Source organism: Pseudophryne corroboree, chromosome 6 (genome assembly GCF_028390025.1).
Source record: "Pseudophryne corroboree isolate aPseCor3 chromosome 6, aPseCor3.hap2, whole genome shotgun sequence".
In the NCBI taxonomy this organism is placed as follows: domain Eukaryota; kingdom Metazoa; phylum Chordata; class Amphibia; order Anura; family Myobatrachidae; genus Pseudophryne; species Pseudophryne corroboree.
The window spans coordinates 669,314,032-669,334,693 of record NC_086449.1 but is presented as its reverse complement, the minus strand read 5'-3'; the positions used below and the strand labels follow the sequence as shown (position 1 = coordinate 669,334,693).

Sequence of the window (20,662 nt, the reverse complement as noted above, 5' to 3'; positions counted from 1 at the left end):
AATGTTGGCACTGATGAGAGGGGACCTGCTGCTGCCAATTCTGAAAAGGGCCCTCCTTCTGCCACCACTGCTGGAGGTATGCAGTGCAGATAGTACTGAAGGAGATAGGGACAGAGGGAGGTACACAGTGCCTCGTGTACTGTGGGGGATTAGTTATGCCTGTATCAACACATTCACACACACCCTCTCTTTCTCACCTCTCTCTCTCTCTCTCTCTCTCTCTCTCTCCACCCCACTCTTTTTAACCCCTTCTTTGTCTCACCTCTGTCTCTGTTTCTCTCTCTCTCTCTCTCTCTCTCTCTCTCTCTCTCTCTCCCTCTGGTCTCTCTCCTCCATCTCTCTCCCCCTCTCTCTCTTTCTTTCTCTCCCCATACCCCACCATCCAGGTATGTATCATACTGTAAATTGTAGGGCCTTGGAGTGTCAGAATAGGCAGGGCCCCTCACCCACCCTCTCACCTTATGCTCATCCTGCAGTGCCCACAACTTACTGTTCCCTGAACAAGGCTACAAGACACAAGGTGGTGACCATAGGCACAACCACAGTGGGCCAGGATCACAGCAGCAGCAGCAGCACAGGGAAAAAGTCCGGAGCAGGCATCCATATAAGGTAAGTGTTTACAGTTTCAAAATGCCACTGGTGCTGTCCCTCTATTGCAACTTGCGATACGCTGCAATCCACAGCACAGCAATGCGGTCCCATCATTCCCCCCAGCCCTCTCCATGCTTCCCCCTCTCTCTTTCCTCCCTCTCCATCTCTCTCTCCCCATGCATCCCTTCCCCATGCCTATCTCTCTCTCCCAAACACAGTTACTTGCCCAAAAAAGTGAAACCATGCCCTTTCATAATTTTTGTGAGCAGTCCTTTTTGGTTGGGGGGGGGGGGCGGGGGGGGGGGGGGGGGGCGGGGGGGGGGGGCAGGGGCATTTTTTTTTATCTTGTTCCGGGTGTCAAAGATCCTAGTTATGCCTCTGATTGAGACTATAAAAATATGTACTATACTGTAGACTTGAGTTCTTGTATAAAACAACTGTTTTTCCAGTCTGTCAGGAACTGTTACCATACTCATGGTCAGCATTCAGAAAGAAAATAATTGATATTCTTATTTACTGTATATTCAGTGGAGTCATTCATAGCCCAGTTGCTGTGACTACTACAATTTCACAAGTGGAATGTTATCAGATAAGACTGTTCTCATTATTTAAAGTAATATGAAATTCAATAACTTCAAATTGGTTGGACTAATTTAGTACATTACGAGCGGCTTCCTGCTGTGCTTTTATCTACCTATATATCTCAATGGCAAACACAGGATTACTAAAGGGGGGTTTCCAAATGCAAGCCCCAATCTCCTGCTCTGCAGAACATTGGAGCAAGTATAGGAGTTTTGATGAATTAGTGGTAGAACCTAGTACATTAATGTACACATTGGGGTTTTTTTAGACACTGGATACTGTATTGAATCCAGTATTAATATTCAACACTATAGAAAGTCTATATTATAGACTGTATCAAACTATTTAACTAATATCAATAAAATAAGTGGTCAGGCAAAGGTTAAACATCCCATAATGAATAAATACAGAAACATTAGAGAACCCAGTAGGAGACAGAACTGCACTTTCTAAACACACATTCTTCCATTTCGTGGTAAGGTGCCTGTCTCTTCTTCCTGGCAGCTACTTTCTGGTCCAGTGCAGTGATTGAGGATTCAGATCTACGCAAACAGAAGACTTGGTAGAAAAGCTGCATGTGCAGCAGCTCCACTCTGTCCCTTAAACTGCATGTTTGTGGCAGTAGCTCTAGTAATCATATTCTATTCTATTGCTATTGTTGTCATAATCTGAGTAGCTGGCCAAGAGGATGGGGTTTCCAGGCAACCAGAACCCTTCCACCCCCCTGCATTTGCCTATCTATCTATCTATCTATCTATCTATCTATCTATCTATCTATCTATCTATCTAGCTATCTATCTAGCTATCTGTCTAAAATATAGAGGGCACTTAACAGTCTTCATGAGTTTTTCTTTATTTGCTGCAATCTTGAGTGGTGCATGCAGCTATTTAATGGGGTACACAAGCACATTTGTGCTGCAATCTGATGGGTGTGAAAATACTTTCTCTTAGCTGCTCTGCAATAACTTCATTTGGCAAGTAAGCAAACAAATAAGAAACACTTACATAGCAACTTCAGTTACTGCATCAACCAATTACACATTAGCTCATTGCTTGTTTTGATTAAAACATCTACATAGGAGATGCAGTTAAGGAATTGCTCATACATGACAGAGGACAAAGGTGATTATTGGGTAAGCAGTAACAGAACACATTATTGCTGATTTACTTAACAGATATAAAACTTGCAAATTCTCATTTTAAAGCTAAGGATGGATACAGAAGACAGGCTTTCCAAGGTAAACAACACATGTTTAGATAATCTGTTTTATAGCGTGTGTACAATACTGTATACTACAAAAATTATGCGAATGACTTGTCATGTGTATAACTTGTCATGTGTATAACTTGTCATGTGTATAACTTGTGTTCACACATGACCTTTTATCTCATGACATATTATTTAATTTGGTGTAAATAAGAAAAAAAAATATCTCACTATATCTCATCAGAAATGGTTTATTTACATCTTGCTTTTTATTTTGAAATATAGCAATATTAATTGTTGTTGAATTTAAAATAACTTCTATCCAACTCAGTGTAAATTGAAGGAAAAATATTGATTTATGAACATGATACAAAACTGACTATGAAATAATCAAATGTTTATGTTTTTTATATGTTCAAAGTGACTACAGAATGGTAATATTTATAAATAAACACAAATAATCAAAATAATAAAAGATAAAAGATAGGGAGGTATATTGAGAGATAATAGAATGCAACATTAGTCTTTTACAGGATTGTTCAGATATTATTATAACATAGTGTGACAGTAGTAGTGTTAATTTAAATATGAGTTGGAGTTCCAGTTTCACCAGTCTAGCCTAAATTAACCGATCTGCCTAAAATTTGAGAGTTGGAGCAAGCTTATGGTTTTCTTTAGTTATAAAGAAACAAATTCTCTCTGGTCAATAGAGACAATGTTTTTAGGTTTTAATCGTTTGATTGTTTCTTGCTTTATTTGTAGTATGTACAGTATTAAGTTACATCTACGCGGCAATTCTCTGACATGGCCAGAACTGCCGATCCGCCATCCGGATCCGCCGATTGGTGGTCATGGATGATCGGCAATTTGTCAGGGAATCAGGGAAATTAAGCATATTAAAATGCCCCATTTTCTCATGTCTACCGAAAACATAAATGTTTAATATTCCCGAATCCCTGACCCTGTCGTCGGATGATCGGGACATTGTCCCAATATATTTCTGGTATATGGGGTATTTACATATTAACAGGATTATATGTTTTTCAATGCAAAATAATTGTTATCTAGAATGTTTTTGTTGTTTTTATGAAATCAAGATGACTCATATATCAGTTACTGTATGCCTAAGAGAAGTAAGATCACCCAAACTGAGTTGATTATTAAGAGAAAAAGAATCGGATTTTTGTGGGTGCACTCCATCCCTTTAATTTATTGTTTAAAATACAATTTATTTCATTTATTTAAAATTCAGTATAGACATACCTCCCTTATCTGAAAGCCTGTAGGGCTAAATATATTATTTTCAATTCAGCCTGGTACTAAATCTACCAGCAATATATTGACTATTACGTGTAGCACGAGTGTGAAGACATTGCACAGGTTAATCACCCATGCAAGATAAAATAGATCACATGTGCACAGAGGGGACTGTACTCTAAAGTGACATGCAGCACAAGTGTGAAGTCATGCTAAATGAATAACTCTGTATGTGACCAAAAGAAATAAAACAGATGAAGAGGGATTTGTGTTGTAAAATTGTGTGCAAACAACCCCACGTATATAAAAGCAGAGTATAGGACACAATCGCTTGGTCAACAACGCAGCACCGATGCTAGATGTTACAGTAGCTGACATATTAAGCTTGCTAATTATATACTTAGAATTATAGGCGTGCGCAGCACATTTTATTAGGGGGTGCACTGTTGGATGGGTGTGTCTAGCACCGCCTTTTGGGCGTGTCTAGCACCATCTATTGACAGTCAACGTAATATAAAATATCCATCCTTGTACCAATCCTAATAATGCAGATGCATTGTCAGATGTTGTGGTGTGCACCAAACAAACCCCTGATGGCACTCACTGCAATTACACTGCTCCTCCTCAGCCTGGTCTAGCTCCCCCTCTCTTTCCCCTGCAAGCTGCAGTCACTCACTGACACTGACAGTCGCAGACTAGTTACTGCTGCTGGAAAAACGCGTTACGTGTCAATGCTGCTGCCAACCGCCTGCCAGTATTGAATTTGTCTTCCTAAGAGGAACGCTGGCTGCATACTGCTCCTCATCAGTGGCTGGCGTTGGCATAGAATAGAAGGAGAGAGGTGGGTGTATGACGGGTGGGCGTGCGAGCAGCATGATGTCATCACGTCACATTACGCTGTTTTTGTACATTGAGGTGGAGCCAGGAGTTTGAAAGCTGGTGGCAGTGGCACCCTTGATTAACCAAGGCATCTGGTCAGTAATGCAGTCCTGACGGGGTGCAACGCAGAGGGGACAGTAATCAGCCTGCTCAGCGATCGCTGCATCAGGCATGTGAGATCGGATTGCTGGACATTAGGGGGTGCCTGTGTGCACCAGGCACCCCCCCTGCGCATGCCTATGCTTAGAATCACATGTTGTATAAGTCTTGCCGAGATCAACTATTTATGTGAGCAGAAAGAGATTATAAACACACAGAGGGGATTGTGTTTAGACAGCATCAATGTTTACTAATTGCCAATCATCACTTTAGACGGTTGGCACAACACAACTCCTTGTTTGTTTACAAAGGCGTGTTATTATTACTAAAAGTGGTTGAATGCATATATTTGATCCATCATTGGCTCTCTTGAATATAGCATCATCCTGATTGATATATGTAGTATTACATCTATCTCAGATTGCTGAAACATAAGGGTTAAATTCCCTATAACAAGGCATATTTTTGGATACGTTACTTTACACACAAAGTATCAAAACCTTTGTGGATACAAATGTATCAATTAATACTCCGCATGTAAACACCTGGCTTTAGGCTTTCAAGCACTAGCAGCAAGAACAGAAACTAATATAAGGAGAAGTCTATAATAAATCGTATCCACACGATAGAAGAGGTATGAAAATAATATAAATACTTTATTCACCAACACACATTTAGTTATTTTCATCACAATATTCTTGGCACGTTTTTTTCTTTATTCATTTACTCTTTAACATTTCGCTTTACTCAGCCCTAAATAAGGCTGAATTGAAAATAATATGTTTAGCCCTACAGGCTTTCGGATAAGGAAGGTATGTCTATACTGAATTTTAAATAAATGAAATAAATTGTATTTTAAACAGTAAATTAAGGGGATGGATTGCACCCACTAAAATCCAATTATTTTTCTCTTTGTGAAATTCCCAAAATGTTGCTTAATTGGAAGGTAGCACCCTTGTAATTGGTCCTAGTTATTTAAACAATATAGTTTGTCAGTATTCAAAGGACCATTAGTCCCTGAAATTCTGCTTAATAATTCATTTGTGTTTCTGGTGCGGATGAAAACCTCTTTCTCCATTTCCATTGAGTTTATTATTAATTTGTTGAGTATGAAGTGGTAGATTTAAATAGAAGAGAATCATGCATGTATTTAGATGGTTATCTACAGTTTAAAGGTGATTAGATTTTCCACATATAGTACCAGTAATGTTAGCCGCTGCTACGGCGGTGGGGCGAGCCGGCTCCCAACCGTTGCTAGGCAACGGGGCCGTTGCGTCACTTCCATCACTGAGCTTCCAGACTCGGCTGGTTGCCGGGCAACCTGAGACACAGGGCGGCCCTCTCAGTCCTGGCTGTTACTAAGCAACCGGGATGCCCTGATCCACACATGCCAGCTAGCAGCCGGCGCAATCAGGGACTGGGGAGTTTTGGCCTCTCTGGCTCTCCATGCTTGGTCCTCTGGGCCTTTTTATTGGAGCCAGGATAATGCAGCCCCACTGGTGATAGCTTCCAGCAAGCCAGTCAGCCAGTCTCTGGTAGTTCCTGGTTCCTGCCTGAACTCCTTGTGTTCTAGTTCCAAACTTCAGTTTGGACCGTGTCCAGCTTCTTCCAGATCTGCTTTCTGCGGAATTGGCCTGAATTCAGAACTCTTCGGAATACCGGTGGTCCCTGTATTCAGCCCTCGTAGATCCGTGAGTCAGCGGCCCAGATGCATCTTATGACAGAGGTCATATCTTTACTTTCTGTCTGCTTCTGCGACGGGGTCGCATTTTGTGGCTAGGCCACAATTCTTTGGTTGTTCTTCTTAAGTAGCGACGATGTCATATTCTGCGGGTCAGCCGCTTGCCCTAGTTTTCGTGTTTGGATTCTGGCAGCAGTGCCACACAATTGTTTTTTGTTTTCTCTGTACATTCTTTCATTTGTAGTCTCGTTAGTCTTAGCTCATTTTTCCCCTTATTTTCTCTCAGTCTCGATTGGTGCCTTGTCACCTCGTAAGACCTGGGGTCATCGGAGTCTGGGCTGACCTAATTTGCCCATTCAAATGCGTCTGCTAAAGGAGAAATAACGGAGTTAGGGGTAGAGTAGGTGTTGCAGCCATCTCCCTTTCCCAGCTGCGACTCACTCATCAGTACCAAGAACTCCCCAGTTGCGACCCGTACTCCCGAATTCCGGGTACTAGATTCATAACAAGTAAAATCAGTAGCAAACACTTTTGTTAGAAAAGAAAAGGTGTGCTTAACTACAGTACCAGTTAACTCAACTACTACTGTATTCAATGTGGCAGCTCTCAAAGTACGTCCTGCTACCTACTAATATAAGATACAGTACAAAGAAGGAGAATGTTGAGTGCTAATTTGATTAGTAATAGAAGACTATGTAATTGTAATTACTGTACATAGTCTTCTAATACTATTCATATCAGCAAGCCACATTCTCCTTCCTTGAAAACACTTTTGATAGTGATTAGAAAATATAATATCCTTGAAACAAAACTAAGTACGGGTTGACAAGTATCCTAAAGTTAAGGACATTCAGTGAGCCAGAACATGTATAAATTATAAACGTTCCCCATGTCAATAGATTTGTGTCATAATATGGAATTATAATATGAAATCTGCAATTTTCTTAAAATTTTGATGTTGCAAAAATATTATGCCAGAAAATAATTACATTGTAAAAATGGTTTCAACTTTCATCTAAAGTACACATCACATGCATCATTACAAAAATAACTTTCTCATAAACATTACTGTTAAAAGGCCTTTAACTGAAATAGATATCAAAGTTAGACTATTCCAACTATTTGAAAATTCTCTTTTTTAATTTTTGTTGCCCTGAGATTCGGCATGCATCAGCTACAGGTCTATGCAGACGCACCAAATTTCTTCCCAGTTTTTCCAATAAGTTGTGCTGTGTTTTTTATTCAACAATTTCCCCTTTGATTAGGAAACATTATAACCCATTATTTTTGTTGTTGATTTTTCTTTATAAAAAAGTCTCCATTTCTATCAAAACTCATCAAGGTGACTATAATATGGTATCCTATCATGTCATATCCAACATTTATGCTATAGGGGGTTTCCAATTATTGCCATATTTTTCAACCAGATGAAAAATTGGCAGTTCTCTGCCATTTTTAGGGCGAATTAGATTCACCCTATTCGATGCCCGTGCCGATTTTTTGACTGGTCGAAAAATTCGGCACTGGCAAAAATCACGTGGAACTGCAAATTTACAGCGATCCATGTATCTTATTGAATTTGCAGAATTTTTGCTCGAAAAGCAAAAAACAGCACATAATTGAATACCCCCTAGGAGTGTCTATTGCTCCATTCTGCATGCTATTAGCTTTCATTGAAAAGCAATATAGGTAATCTAGTGGTCTGGTGTGCTGGTATACTTGTAATCTATATAGATAATCAAGTGATCCGGTGTGCTGGGTTCGATTCTAGACACCAAAAAGTTTATGTTTATATTTAATTATTATGTTTGGTGATTGTTTTTTATAATCTTTTTTGTAACATTTTTGTAAAATGCTAAAGTGAAAAGAATTATCTAAATTACAATATGGGCCGGATGCAGTGCTGCCCGAGTTCAGTGGCCCTTCCGTTTTTTTAAAGGGGCAATCACTTACAAGGCATGCTTTTTCTTTGTAAGTAATTGCCCCTTTAAAAAAAAAATCTGAATTCTGCTGACACCCACACGGCTGCCAAACTCAGGTGACATTACATCCCGCCTCTATATTTTAAAAACCTTAATTAGATTAATTCTCAGAAGTGGTAATATTTTTAAATGAAAATGCTCAGTGATTGATTCATTTATTTAGACATATGTGTAAACACTGACTAATGATTGGGCCCTGGCATTATAAATATACTCTTCCAGAAATACAATGAATTTATTTTTTGAACAACTTTTGATAAAAGTGTAGGTGTGTAGAAACACATCATAAATCAAAGAAAGAACTCCTTTCCTGGTGTACATCCAGTGCATTTCTATTTTAAAGAACACACAGACTAAGAATAAATAGTTCTACTGGATGAATGTTCCATCTGTGATCATCATATACTGGCACATCACATCGGAGGGACTTCACTGAGTCCAAAGGTCATGTAAGGTTGTTAACATACTTTTCCAGTATATTCCTCCTGAAGATCTTTTAAGATTTGAGTTCCTTAACTGCCCAATCAATAAATGCAGTGGAATATACTTTGGAATGTTTAATGAACAACTCTAATATATTCATCTACCGCAAGCTGTACAGTATATACATGGGTGGCAGTCAGCTTACCTCCTGTCAGGATCCCGGCTGTCAGGATACCAATGACGGAATCCAGACACTCGCTGATATACTGGCGGTCGGCATCCCGACCGCCGGCTGAAATCCCGACTCTGGTGGTGGTCCACGCCACAACCCAAGGGGAATAGAACCCTGTGGCAATCAAAGGTTGCCACCGATCCCAAAGCGTAGAGAGCACAGCAAACCAGCTAGGGAACACGCTGTGCTCTTCACCGGTATCCCGGCATCGGCTTCCTGACCGCCGGGATATCATACTGATCCCATCCACAGAGCTGTCTAAAAATGTAGGCTGATAAACAACCATTGAATTTTAGAATAATTATAATATATATTGTTTGTATGATAAAAGTGTGATTTTATAAGATAATAAATATGGCATTTCTCAGATAATGCTTAATATAGTTAGAGGGTTTAGGCTTTTCTGTGATACTTTGTTACAAATAGCTTTTTTTTCTTTTTCTTTAAAACCACAAGATTAAATGGGATGGTATTGGGATCCCGGTGTTCGGGATGCTGGCAGTCAGAATACCGACAGCGGCATCCCAATGCTCAGAATCCCAACACATACAAGGTAAGGATACTTCCCCTAATCTCTGACCTCCCTGACCCTAACCCTCCTTACCCACAGCCTTAACCCCAGTGGTGCCTAACCCTAACACCACTTCTTTGCAGCCTAAACCTTGCCACCCCTTCCTTGCAGATTAACCGTATCCCTCCCTGGTGGTGCCTAACTCTATCCATCTCTCCTCACAGCCTAACTCTAACCCTTCCTGTCCCTTCTGCAGCCTAACCCTATCCCTCCCTTAGTGCCCTAAACCTAACCTTCCCCAGTATTTTACCTCTCAGCAGTCCCAGCATACTTACATTCGGGATATCAGTGTTCAGGATCCCAGTGCCGGCATTGCGACCCATGTCAGGATCCCAGAGTTGGTATCCTGATCAGTGTCAGGATTCCAGCATCGGTATTCTGACTGCCATGATCCCGAACACTAAGATCCTGACTGTATCCCGAATAAGGATTTTATTCAGTACGGATTGCAAATTCTGCTAAAAAGCAGAATTTGCAATCCATTCTTTCGCATGCTGGGTGCCGCACATTACAGGACTATCCATGCCCAGCATGCTTCCCATCACCCACCAACTGCAACCACGCTCTAATTATGATTCTGATGCAATTAGTGCATAGTCACAGAAACTAGGGAAGCCTCCTGCCGGCGCAGCCTGGCTGCGACGGCAGGAGTCCCGGCGTCATTTTTCCAACATCATGCAGCCGCCCCAAAAATGCCATGACATGCCCCCATTTTCGATTGCATAGGCTGCTAGCGCACGCACAGGACGGGACCTGCATGTGTGCACTGCCGCCACAGCCATATTTAATACGCTTACGTCGATTAGCAATGCAATCTGAATAACTCCCTAAACATACTCTGATTTATATCATACAGTATGCCTTGTACTGCTTGTGGCACATGATAATGCTTAAGGCAACTTTAGAGTAGAGAATGGATAACAAAACCTAATCACGCTAAAGGTGCACAAAGTCCTGACATCTTGCAGGTAAGTAACCTAACTCTCCTCCTCTCCCCCCTATCCCTAACCCTCCCTGCCCACAGCCTAAACCTAACCCTTCCTGCCCACAGCGTAAACATAATACTCCCCCCTACAGCCTAACCCTAACCTTCCCTGGTGGTGCCTAAACCTAACCCCTCCTCTCAGTAGCCTAAACCTAACCCTCCCTTCAACTCAGTCTGACCCTAACCCTAGACATTGGTGCCTAAACCTAACCACCCTCCCCGCAGCCTAAACCTAACATGTCCTTTCCCACAATCTAGTTGTAACTTCCCCGGTGGTGCCTAAACGTAACACACACACACCCGCGGGGTTATCATATCCTGATCTGCATACTTATTATCGGGTTGCCCTTAGTCGGGATTCTGGCAATGGCATTGTCAGGGAATTCGGGATTATGGCATCAGTCTCCTGACCAGTGTTAGGATTTTGGTGTCGATATTCTTACTAACAGCATCCCAAATGCTGGAATGGTGACCAGATCCTGGGATTATGCTAGCGAACCATACTTATTGAAAAATTGAATGAGCTGGCTAAAACACTAATTTGCCAACCCTCTTCACAATCTAGCTATCCTTGTCAGTATTTCAAGCATTCAAAGGGTTTGCAAAAAACAAGAATACTGTTAGTCTTTCTGGGGCACACTTTTATAGTCATATTATATTTGGAATAATTGTTATAACATAGCTTTCTCATACATCCTAGAGGATGCTGGGGTCCACTTCAGTACCATGGGGTATAGCCGGTTCCGCAGGAGCCATGGGCACTTTAAGACTTTTCAAGGGTGTGAACTGGCTCCTCCCTCTATGCCCCTCCTCCATACCTCAGTTTAGAAAATGAGCCCAGGCAGACTGGATGCACCCCAGGGGAGCTCTACGGAGTTTCTCTGAAAGACTCCTGTTAGGGTTTTTATTTTCAGGGAGGACTGATGGCAACAGTCTCCCTGCTTCGTGGGACTTAGGGGGCAGAAGTAGGAACCAACTTCCTGAATAGTTTCATGGCTCTGCTTCTGGCTGACAGGACATCATTAGCTCCTGAAGGGTACTGAACGCTAGCTGCGGCTATGTGCTCACTCCCACAGCATGCCGTCACCCCCCTTACAGAGCCAGAAGTCAGAAGACAGGTGAGTGTAAGAAGAAAAGGATCTTCAGACATCGTGATGGCTGAAAGGTTCCGCGCAACGGGTGGGAACGCTGCGTGCCATGCTACCCATCACACACAGGCACTGCAGGGTGCAGGGTGTGGGGGGGGGGGGGTGCCCTGGGCAGCATGAAACCTACTAAAACTGGCAAAAATAAGGGGCATAAGATGCTGAGGCACAGTCCTACCCCCGCCAGTATAAATATTAGTTCAAAAGATCTGAGGGGAAACACGCCATTAAGGGGGCGTGGCTTCCTCCTCAGTCAGCCAGCACACTGCTCAGCACCATTTTCTCTCCATCCAGGCTGCAGAGAAGAACACTGGTCCTCCTCCACTGCTGAACTAATCAGGGTGCTAAACAGGGGGAGCACAGTGAAATTTGGTGCTATACATATATAATATTGTGTGATTATAAAAGTGCTACAGGTCTGTGGGCATTTTGTGTTACACAGACATTTTATTACTGGCGCTGGGTTAGGAACTGGCAAATCCTATCTGTGTCCTTCTGACAGACTTTACTGTGGGTCTGTCCCCTATAAGTCCCAGAGTGTCTGTGGTGTGATTGTGCACGTGTGTGACATGTCTGAGGCAGGGAGCTCTTCCCCTGAGGGAGCCATTTTAGGGACACAGAGTTGTAATGTGGTGGCACTGCCGACACACCATGAGCCTGAATAGGTGAAAGAATTGCGTGATAGTGTGAATCATATCAGTAAGAGATTAAATAAGTCTGAGTCTCATACAGAAAGCTGGAGAAAATCAGTGGAAGATGTGATTTTTAGTGGTTCTGCTTTTTCATCCACAGGTGTCACCTCTGGGTCAAATAAAAGACCATTTGCACAAATTGTACAAACTGATACCGACACGGACTCTGATTCCTGTGTCTACACTAGTGATTCCAGGGATATAGATCTTAAATTGGCAAAAAGCATTCAATTCATGATTGTTGCTATAAGGGAGGTTTTGGAAGTTACGGAAGCCCCTCCGGTACCTCAGGAGAAGGCTTATTTTTATAAAGAAAAGAAAATTAATGTAACTTTCCCTCCTTCTCACGAGCTAAACACTCTTTTTAAGGGAGTTTGGGTAAACGCTGAAAAGAAATGTCAGATTCCCAAAAGGATTCAGGTTGCTTATCCTTTCCCGGCAGAGGACAAGAAAAGGTGGGAGTCACCCCCAGTTTTAGACAGTGCCCTGTCACGGTTAACAAAAAAGGTGATTCTCCCTGCACCTGGGATGGCTTCACTAAAGGAGCCGGCAGACCGCAAGTTGGAGACTACGGGGGTAATTCCAAGTTGATCGCAGCAGGAAATTTTTTAGCAGTTGGGCAAAACCATGTGCACTGCAGGGGAGGCAGATATAACATGTGCAGAGAGAGATAGATTTGGGTGTGGTGAGTTCAATCTGCAATCTAAATTGCAGTGTAAAAATAAAGCAGCCAGTATTTACCCTGCACAGAAACAAAATAACCCACCCAAATCTAACTCTCTCTGCAAATGATGTATCCCCCCCCCTGCAGTGCACATGGTTTTGCCCAACTGCTAAAAAATTTCCTGCTGCGATCAACTTGGAATTACCCCCTACGTTAAAATGTATTTATGTGGCCAATGGTACGCTGCTCAGGCCCACCATTGCTTGCGCGTGGGTGAGTAGGGCTATCGAAAAATGGTCAGATAACTTGTCATCTGAAATTGACACGATAGATAGAGACGAGATTCTCCTAAAGTTAGGTCATATCAAAGACACTGCTGCATACATGCCAGAGTCCATGAAGGATATTGAGCTTTTAGGTTCAAAAGCCGCTCCCATGGCAGTCTCGGCTAGGAGAGCGTTGTGGATTCGCCAGTGGAATGCTGAAGCAGATTCCAAGAGAAATATGGAGGCTCTCCCGTATAAAGGTGAGGCCTTATTTGGAGATGGGTTGGATGCATTGGTCTCTGCGGCTATCGCAGGTAAGTCGACATTCTTGCCTTATGCTCCAGCACCAACAAAAAAGACACATCACTCTCAGATACAATCCTTTTGGCCCAACAAATATAAAAAGGCCAAAGGTTCTCCCTTCTTTGCAGGTAGAGGGAGAGGATGAGGAAAAAAGTCTGCAGCGTCTCCCGGATCGCAGGGGCAGAAGTCCACCCCTGCTTCTGCCAAATCTGCAGCATGACGCTGGGGCTCCCTTGCGGGAGCCCGCTCGGGTGGGAGCATGTCTGAAACTTTTCAGTCAGATCTGGGCTCAATTTGGCCTGGACCGTTGGGTTTTGCAAATAGTGTCCCAGGGATACCAGCTGGAGTTTCAAGACGTCCCCCCATGCCGATTTTTCAAATCGACCTTGCCAGCTTCTATTCCAGACAGAGAAGTAGTAAAGGCTGCAATTCAAAAATTATGTCAGGATCAAGTCATTGTCCTGGTACCCTTGTCACAGCAGGGAGGAGGTTTTTATTCAAGCCTCTTCGTAGTTCTGAAGCCGGACGGCTCGGTACGACCAATTCTGAACCTAAAATCTCTGAATCTCTACCTGAAAAGGTTCAAGTTCAAGATGGAATCTCTGAGGGCAGTGATTTCCAGTCTGGAGGAAGGAGATGTCATGGTGTCGGTAGACATAAAAGATGCCTACTTACATGTTCCCATTTATCCTCCACATCAGGTTTATCTGAAGTTCGCGATACAGGATTGCCATTACCAGTTCCAGATGTTGCCATTCGGACTCTCTACAGCACCGAGGGTATTCACCAAGGTGATGGCAGAGATGATGGTCCTCCTTCGACAACAAGGAGTCCATATAATTCCTTACCTGGATGATCTCCTGATAAAAGCGAGATCCAAGGAACGTTGGTGCAGAACATTGCGCTCTCCCTGTCAGTGCTCCAACAACATGGTTGGATTTAGAATTTTCCCAAGTCACAGTTGAAACCAACGACAAGATGGTCTTTTCTGGGGATGATACTGTACACAGAAGTTCAGAGGGTATTTCTTCCAGTGGAAAAAGCTCTGGAGATCCAGAAAATGGTCAAACAAGTTTTGAAACCGACAAGAGTGTCAATACACCAATGCATTCGGTTGTTGGGAAAGATGGTAGTGGCCTAGGAGGCCATACAGTTTGGCAGATTCCATGCCAGAGTTTTCCAGTAGGATCTGTTGGACAAGTGGTCCGGATCCCACCTACACATCCACCAGAGGATAATCCTGTCATCCAAAGCCAGGATTTCACTCCTGTGGTGGCTGCACAGTTCTCACCTATTAGAGGGACGCCGATTCGGGATTCAGGACTGGGTCCTAGTTACCACGGATGCAAGTCTCCGAGGCTGGGAAGCAGTCACACAGGGAAGAAGCTTCCAAGGAAAATGGTCAAGTCAGGAATCCTGTCTTCACATAAACATTCTGAAATTGACAGCCATTTACAATGGCCTTCTACAAGCGGTGCATCTTCTACAAGATCGGCTAGTGCAGATCCAGTCGGACAATGTAGAAGCAGTCGTGTACATAAACCATCAGGGCAGAACGAAAAGCAGAGCGGCAATGGCAGAGGTGACAAAGATCCTCCTCTGGGCAGAAAGACATGCAAAAGCCCTGTCGGCAATTTTCATTCTGGGAGTGGACAACTGGGAACGAGACTTCCTCAGCAGACACGATCTCCATCCAGGAGAGTGGGGCCTCCACCAAGAAGTCTTCACAGAGGTGTCAAGTCTTTGAGGAGTTCCTCAAGTAGACATGATGGCATCTTGTCTCAACAAGAAGCTTCAGAAATATTGTTCCTGGTCGAAAGACCCTCAAGCAGTAGCAGTGGATGCACTGGTGACCCAGTGGGTGTTTCGGTTGGTATATGTCTTCCCTCCTCTTCCACTAATACCAAAAGTTCTCAAAATAATAAGAAGAACAAGGGTTCGAGCAATCCTCATTGCTCAGGACTGGCCATGGAGGGCTTGGTATCCAGATCTTCAGGAGTTACTCATGGAAGATCCTCGGCCTCTTCCTCCTCGCAAGGACCAGCTACAGCAGGGGGATGCAGTCAGTTTACCTCCAATCAAAATCCCGACGTTCAAAATCCCGACACCAATTGACTGATGGTCAAAATCCCGACAAGGTCAAAATCCCGACATGGACAAAATACCGACATTAAAATACAGACAAGGTCAAAATACCGACATGTAAAATGCTGATAGGGCAAAATACAGACATGAGTTTTTCATGATTTTTTTCATTGAAACCGACTTGTTCATACTTTACCATCCCAGTGGGCCTGGACGGGGAATATAATAGTGTGTTGAGCGCAGCGAGGCATCGTGCCCGAAGCATGGCGAGTGCAGCGAGCCATGCGAGGGGACGTGGTACACTTTATATGGTGTCCATGTTGACTTATGTCGACATACACACAAAAAAACAACAAAAAATGCATGTCGGTATTTTGACCTGTCGGCATTTTACATGTCGGTATTTTGACCTTGTTGATATTTTTAATGTCGGTATTTTGTCCATGTCGGGATTTTGACCTTGTCGGGATTTTGACCATCGGTCAATTGGTGTCTGGATTTTGAACACCGGCATTTTGTTTGGAGGTATTTCATACCGATCCCACAGCAGGCGCCGTGCGTATATCAAGACACCACGGCTACATTTGACGGCATGGCTGTTGAGCGTCTCATCCTAGCCCGAAAGGGGATTCCTAAAGAAGTCATTCCCACTCTTGTTCAGGCCAGGAAAGGAGTACTGTCAAAACATTACCAACGTATTTGGAGAAAATATGTGCCTTGGTGTGAATCTAAGAAGGCTCCTATGGAAGAGTTTCAGTTGGGGCGTTTTCTCCATTTTCTGCAGGCAGGTTGGGATGCGAGCCTAAGATTGGGTTCAATCAAGGTTCAGATTTCGGCCTTATCAGTTTTCTTTCAAAAACAATTGGCCTCCTTTCCAGAAGTTCAGACAAGGGGTGCTGCACATCCAACCACCATTTGTGCCTCTGGTGGCACCATGGGACCTTAATGTGGTGTTGCAGTTCCTTCAATCGGATTGGTTTGAACCTCTACAGGAGATAAAATTGAAGTTTCTCATTTGGAAAGTGGTCATGCTATTGGCCTTGGCATCCGCAAGGCGGGTGTCTGAGTTGGGGGCCTTGTCTCACAAGAGCCCTTACCTGATCTTCCATGAAGATAGGGCAGAGTTAAGAACTCGGCAACAATTTCTTCCGAAGGCGGTTTCGTCTTTCAATATAAACCAACCTATTGTGGTGTCATTGGCTACTGACACTTTCACTGCGTCAAAGTCTCTTGATGTGGTCAGAGCTTTGAAAATTTATGTTGCTAGAACAGCTTGGATATGGAAAACAGAGGCTCTGTTTGTCCTGTATGCTCCCAACAAGATTGGATGTCCTTCTTCTAAGCAGACCATTGCGCGCTGGATCAGAGGGACGATACAGCAGGCTCATTCCACGGCAGGATTGCCGATACCGAATTTGGTAAATGCCCATTCTAATAGCAAGGTGGGCTTATCCTGGGCAGTTGCCCGGGGGGGTCTCGGCATTACAACTTTGCCAAACAGCTACTTGGTCAGGGGCAAATATGTTTGCAAAGTTTTACAAGTTTGACACGTTGGCCGATGAGGACCTCAAGTTTGGTCAATCGGTGCTGCAGGGTCATCCACACTCTCCTGCCCGTACTAGTGCTTTTGTATAACCCCATGGTACTGAAGTGGACCCCAGCATCTGCTAGGACGTATGAGAAAACAGGATTTTAATATCTACCGGTAAATCCTTTTCTCCTAGTCCATAGAGGATGCTGGGCACCCGACCCAGTGCGTAGTTTACCTGCAGTTGTTAGTTGTTGTTACACGAGTGTTGTGTTACGATTATTTTCAGCATGTTGCTGCAATTGTTCATGCCCGTTGGCGTGTGTTAAGTTGAATGCCATGTTGTGCGGCATGGTTGAGGTGTGAGCTGGTATGAATTTCACCTTTAGTTTAAAAGTAAATCCTTTCCTCGAAATGTCCGTCTCCCTGGGCACAGTTCCTATACCGAGGTCTGGAGGAGGGGCATAGAGGGAGGAGCCAGTTCACACCCTGAAGTGGAAGGAAGAGCAGTGATATACTTCTGCTGTCCAATCAGAAGTCAGTAATTCTATTGCTTCATTATCTACAGCACGTTGGTATTCCCCAGAAGTCTCCCACCCAGGTTCTAACCAAGCCCGACACTGCTTGGCTTCCAACATCATCTGAGATTCTGCATATCTAGTGCACTATGGCTGTACGTGAAAATTAAGAATTTGTCAAAATATCGCCTGAGTTTGTGGATGAGATAGTGTATAAGGGGAAATGAGTTCAGAAGGATGATATCGTTTTTAAAAAGGAGAGATACAGTAAGTGGAAAGCACAGATGAAGTAATATGCAACTGCAAGTAGCCCAGAAATGTTAGACAGTTTTATTTTTACACTGAAATATAGATTTCAGTTTGGACACACCGCACCTAATTTACTGTAAATCTCTTTGCACATTTTACATCTTCCCCACCAACAGCGAAGCATGGTTTTTCCCAGGTGCACAGTTTTCTCTTCCAGGTGTGTAAAAAAAGTAGCTAGCCCTTTAAAATTAAATGTCAAAATTTGCATAGCATGTTTATGCGATACAGGATATTTTAATGTTCTAACTGGGTATGGTGATATCCCTGCCATTTTTGCTCCAAAATAATAATTATAAAGAAGTCATTTTCTTTTCCTGGTGTGTCAAAATAATGGGAAAAAAGGGGGGTGTCCTGGACTACATACCCTATTACTAAAGATATCAGGAGGTGCTAAACTGCTGAGGCTTCTAATACTGTGCTGGAGGAAGCGAGATGCAGATGCACACTCCTTGCACTAAGAACACTGATAGTAAAAATAATTTAAATAAACCCTCACAATTAACATGGAGTATAATTGAAGTTCTTAGCACACATTTGCGCATATATTCGGGCCCATGTACCGCGACCAGGTGACTTCATCACATGGGTCCCTAACATCTGTGCATCTGCATCTCTCTTCCCCCAGCATAGTATTAGAAGCCTCAGCATAATAGATCCTCTTGTTATCTTTAGGAATAGGGTGTGCAGTCCAGCCCCTCCCTTTTTTCCACTATATTTGTGTATATATACACAGTGTACTATATTGGGCAGTCGGATGGTGTAATGGTTAGCATTACTGTCTCAAAGCACTGAGGTCATGGGTTCAATTCCCACCATGGCCCTAACTGTGGGGAGTTTGTATATTCTCCCCGTACTTGCGTGGGTTTCCTCCGGGTACTCCGGTTTCCTCCCACAATCCAAAAATATACTGGTAGGTTAATTGGCTCCCAACAAAATTAACCCTAGCATGAATGTGTGTGAGTGTACATGTGATAGGGAATCTAGATTGTAAGCTCCACTGGGGCAGGGACTGATGTGAATGGCCAAATATTCTCTGTAAAGCGCTGCGGAAAATGTGTGCGCTATATAAATAACTGGTAATAAATAAATAAATAATAAATTGTACACTGGAAGGCAAGGCTTCCTTCCTCTGGTATTGGCACTCCTCCCATTCACCTTCAGGTGTTTTCATTAGCTGGATTCCTGCATTTCAGATCACACATTGATAAGGTCACTAATTAGAGGTAAGTCCTGGATAAATTTATATAATGTGATAGTATTAGGAATGTTAGGGACCCATGTGATGAAGTCACCTGGCCGCGGTACATGGGCCTGCATATTTGCGCAAATGTGTACTAACAACTTAAATTATACTCCATGTTAATTGTGAGGGTTTACTTAAATTCTTTTTTACTATCAGTGTTCTTAGTGCTAGGAGTGTGCATCTGCATCTCTCTTCCTCCAGCAGTGTAAAAATAATAGCCAGCCCTTTATAATATAATTTAAAACTGTATATAACGTGTTTTTGAGATGCAGCATATACTGTCTGTGTGCGGTGGTACTCCCATCATTTTCATGCTAAAACAATAACTTCAAGGGGACCTTTTCTATTCCTGGTGTACAGGAATGGACTGGGCCATTAAAACAGCTCTGGCAGTCTAGTGGCCACACAGATGCCTGCACATCAGGAAAGGGCAAGGGTATGACTCACAGGGACATAACCTTGTGGCAAGCCCCCATATGTCTGGTTGCCATATGGCTGAGTAGCACTGTTTGGCCAGGCTTTTAGGGCAGACTGGCCCATCAGGCCATTGGCCATTCTGGCATTTAACAACATAAGGCACATAAGAGCAGGTACAACTCTGTACCAGTGCTGGAAGTCAAGGCGAAAGAAAGTGTAAAGGGCACCTCAAATCTACTGTACTGTACAAATTTCACAATCAAAAAAAAAACACATCTTACTATGGTAAAACTTACTTTTTCTGAAAAACGTAAAATGTAAAATAGCCAACATTCCATGCTATGCAGTGGCACGGAAAGACACAGACCATGGCCTTTATTTGTGAGCAGTGATCCTGCTACTGCCCTTTCATGTACTAAAAGGCCTTTTGTGAAATCCAGGGCCACACACAGTCAGACATCACATGCACCACCTGTGTCACCCTTAAAACCGGCAAATCAGTGTACAAAAAGAAAAACACTATGGTCCTCATTCTGAGTTGTTCGCTCGCTAGCTACTTTTAGCAGAAATGAAAACACAAAGCCGCCGCCCTCTGGGAGTGTATCTTAGCATAGCAGAATTGCTAATGAAAGATTAGCAATTGCTAACGAAAGATTAGCAATTCAGCTAATATTAATTAATTAATTGCTAACGAAAGCAATTTCCTTGCAGTTTCTGAGTAGCTCCAGACCTACTCCTAGATTGCGATCAGCTCAGTCCGTTTAGTTCCTGGTTTCACGTCACAAACACGCCCAGCGTCCGACCAGCCACTCCTCCGTTTCTTCAGCCACTCCTGCGTTTTTACCTGGCACGCCTGCATTTTTTAGCACACTCCCTTAAAACGGCCAGTTTCCGCTCATAAACTCCCACTTCCTGTCAATCAGCAGAGCGATTGAAAAGCTTTGTTCGCCTGTGAGTAAGATAGCATAGTTTTGTGTAAATTTGCTTAGCAAGTGCGCCCAGA

The 20,662-nt window shown here is 43.1% G+C and overlaps 1 protein-coding gene across 3 annotated transcripts in view; it reads left to right on the top strand.

Annotated features, from left to right (window-relative positions):
• The first annotated feature begins 2,235 nt into the window (after positions 1–2,235).
• The window catches only part of SLC23A1 (solute carrier family 23 member 1), an 894,224-nt gene continuing 875,797 nt past the window's right edge, over positions 2,236–20,662 (top strand). For 2 of the 3 annotated variants that reach the window (XM_063928249.1, XM_063928252.1), the window contains exon 1: positions 2,236–2,306. In XM_063928249.1, coding sequence (XP_063784319.1) covers positions 2,256–2,306 — 51 coding nt within the window. In that variant the 5' untranslated portion in view covers positions 2,236–2,255. Of the gene's footprint in view, positions 2,307–2,342; positions 2,412–20,662 lie in introns of those variants that run through there. The other variant, XM_063928250.1, reaches the window with a different exon arrangement.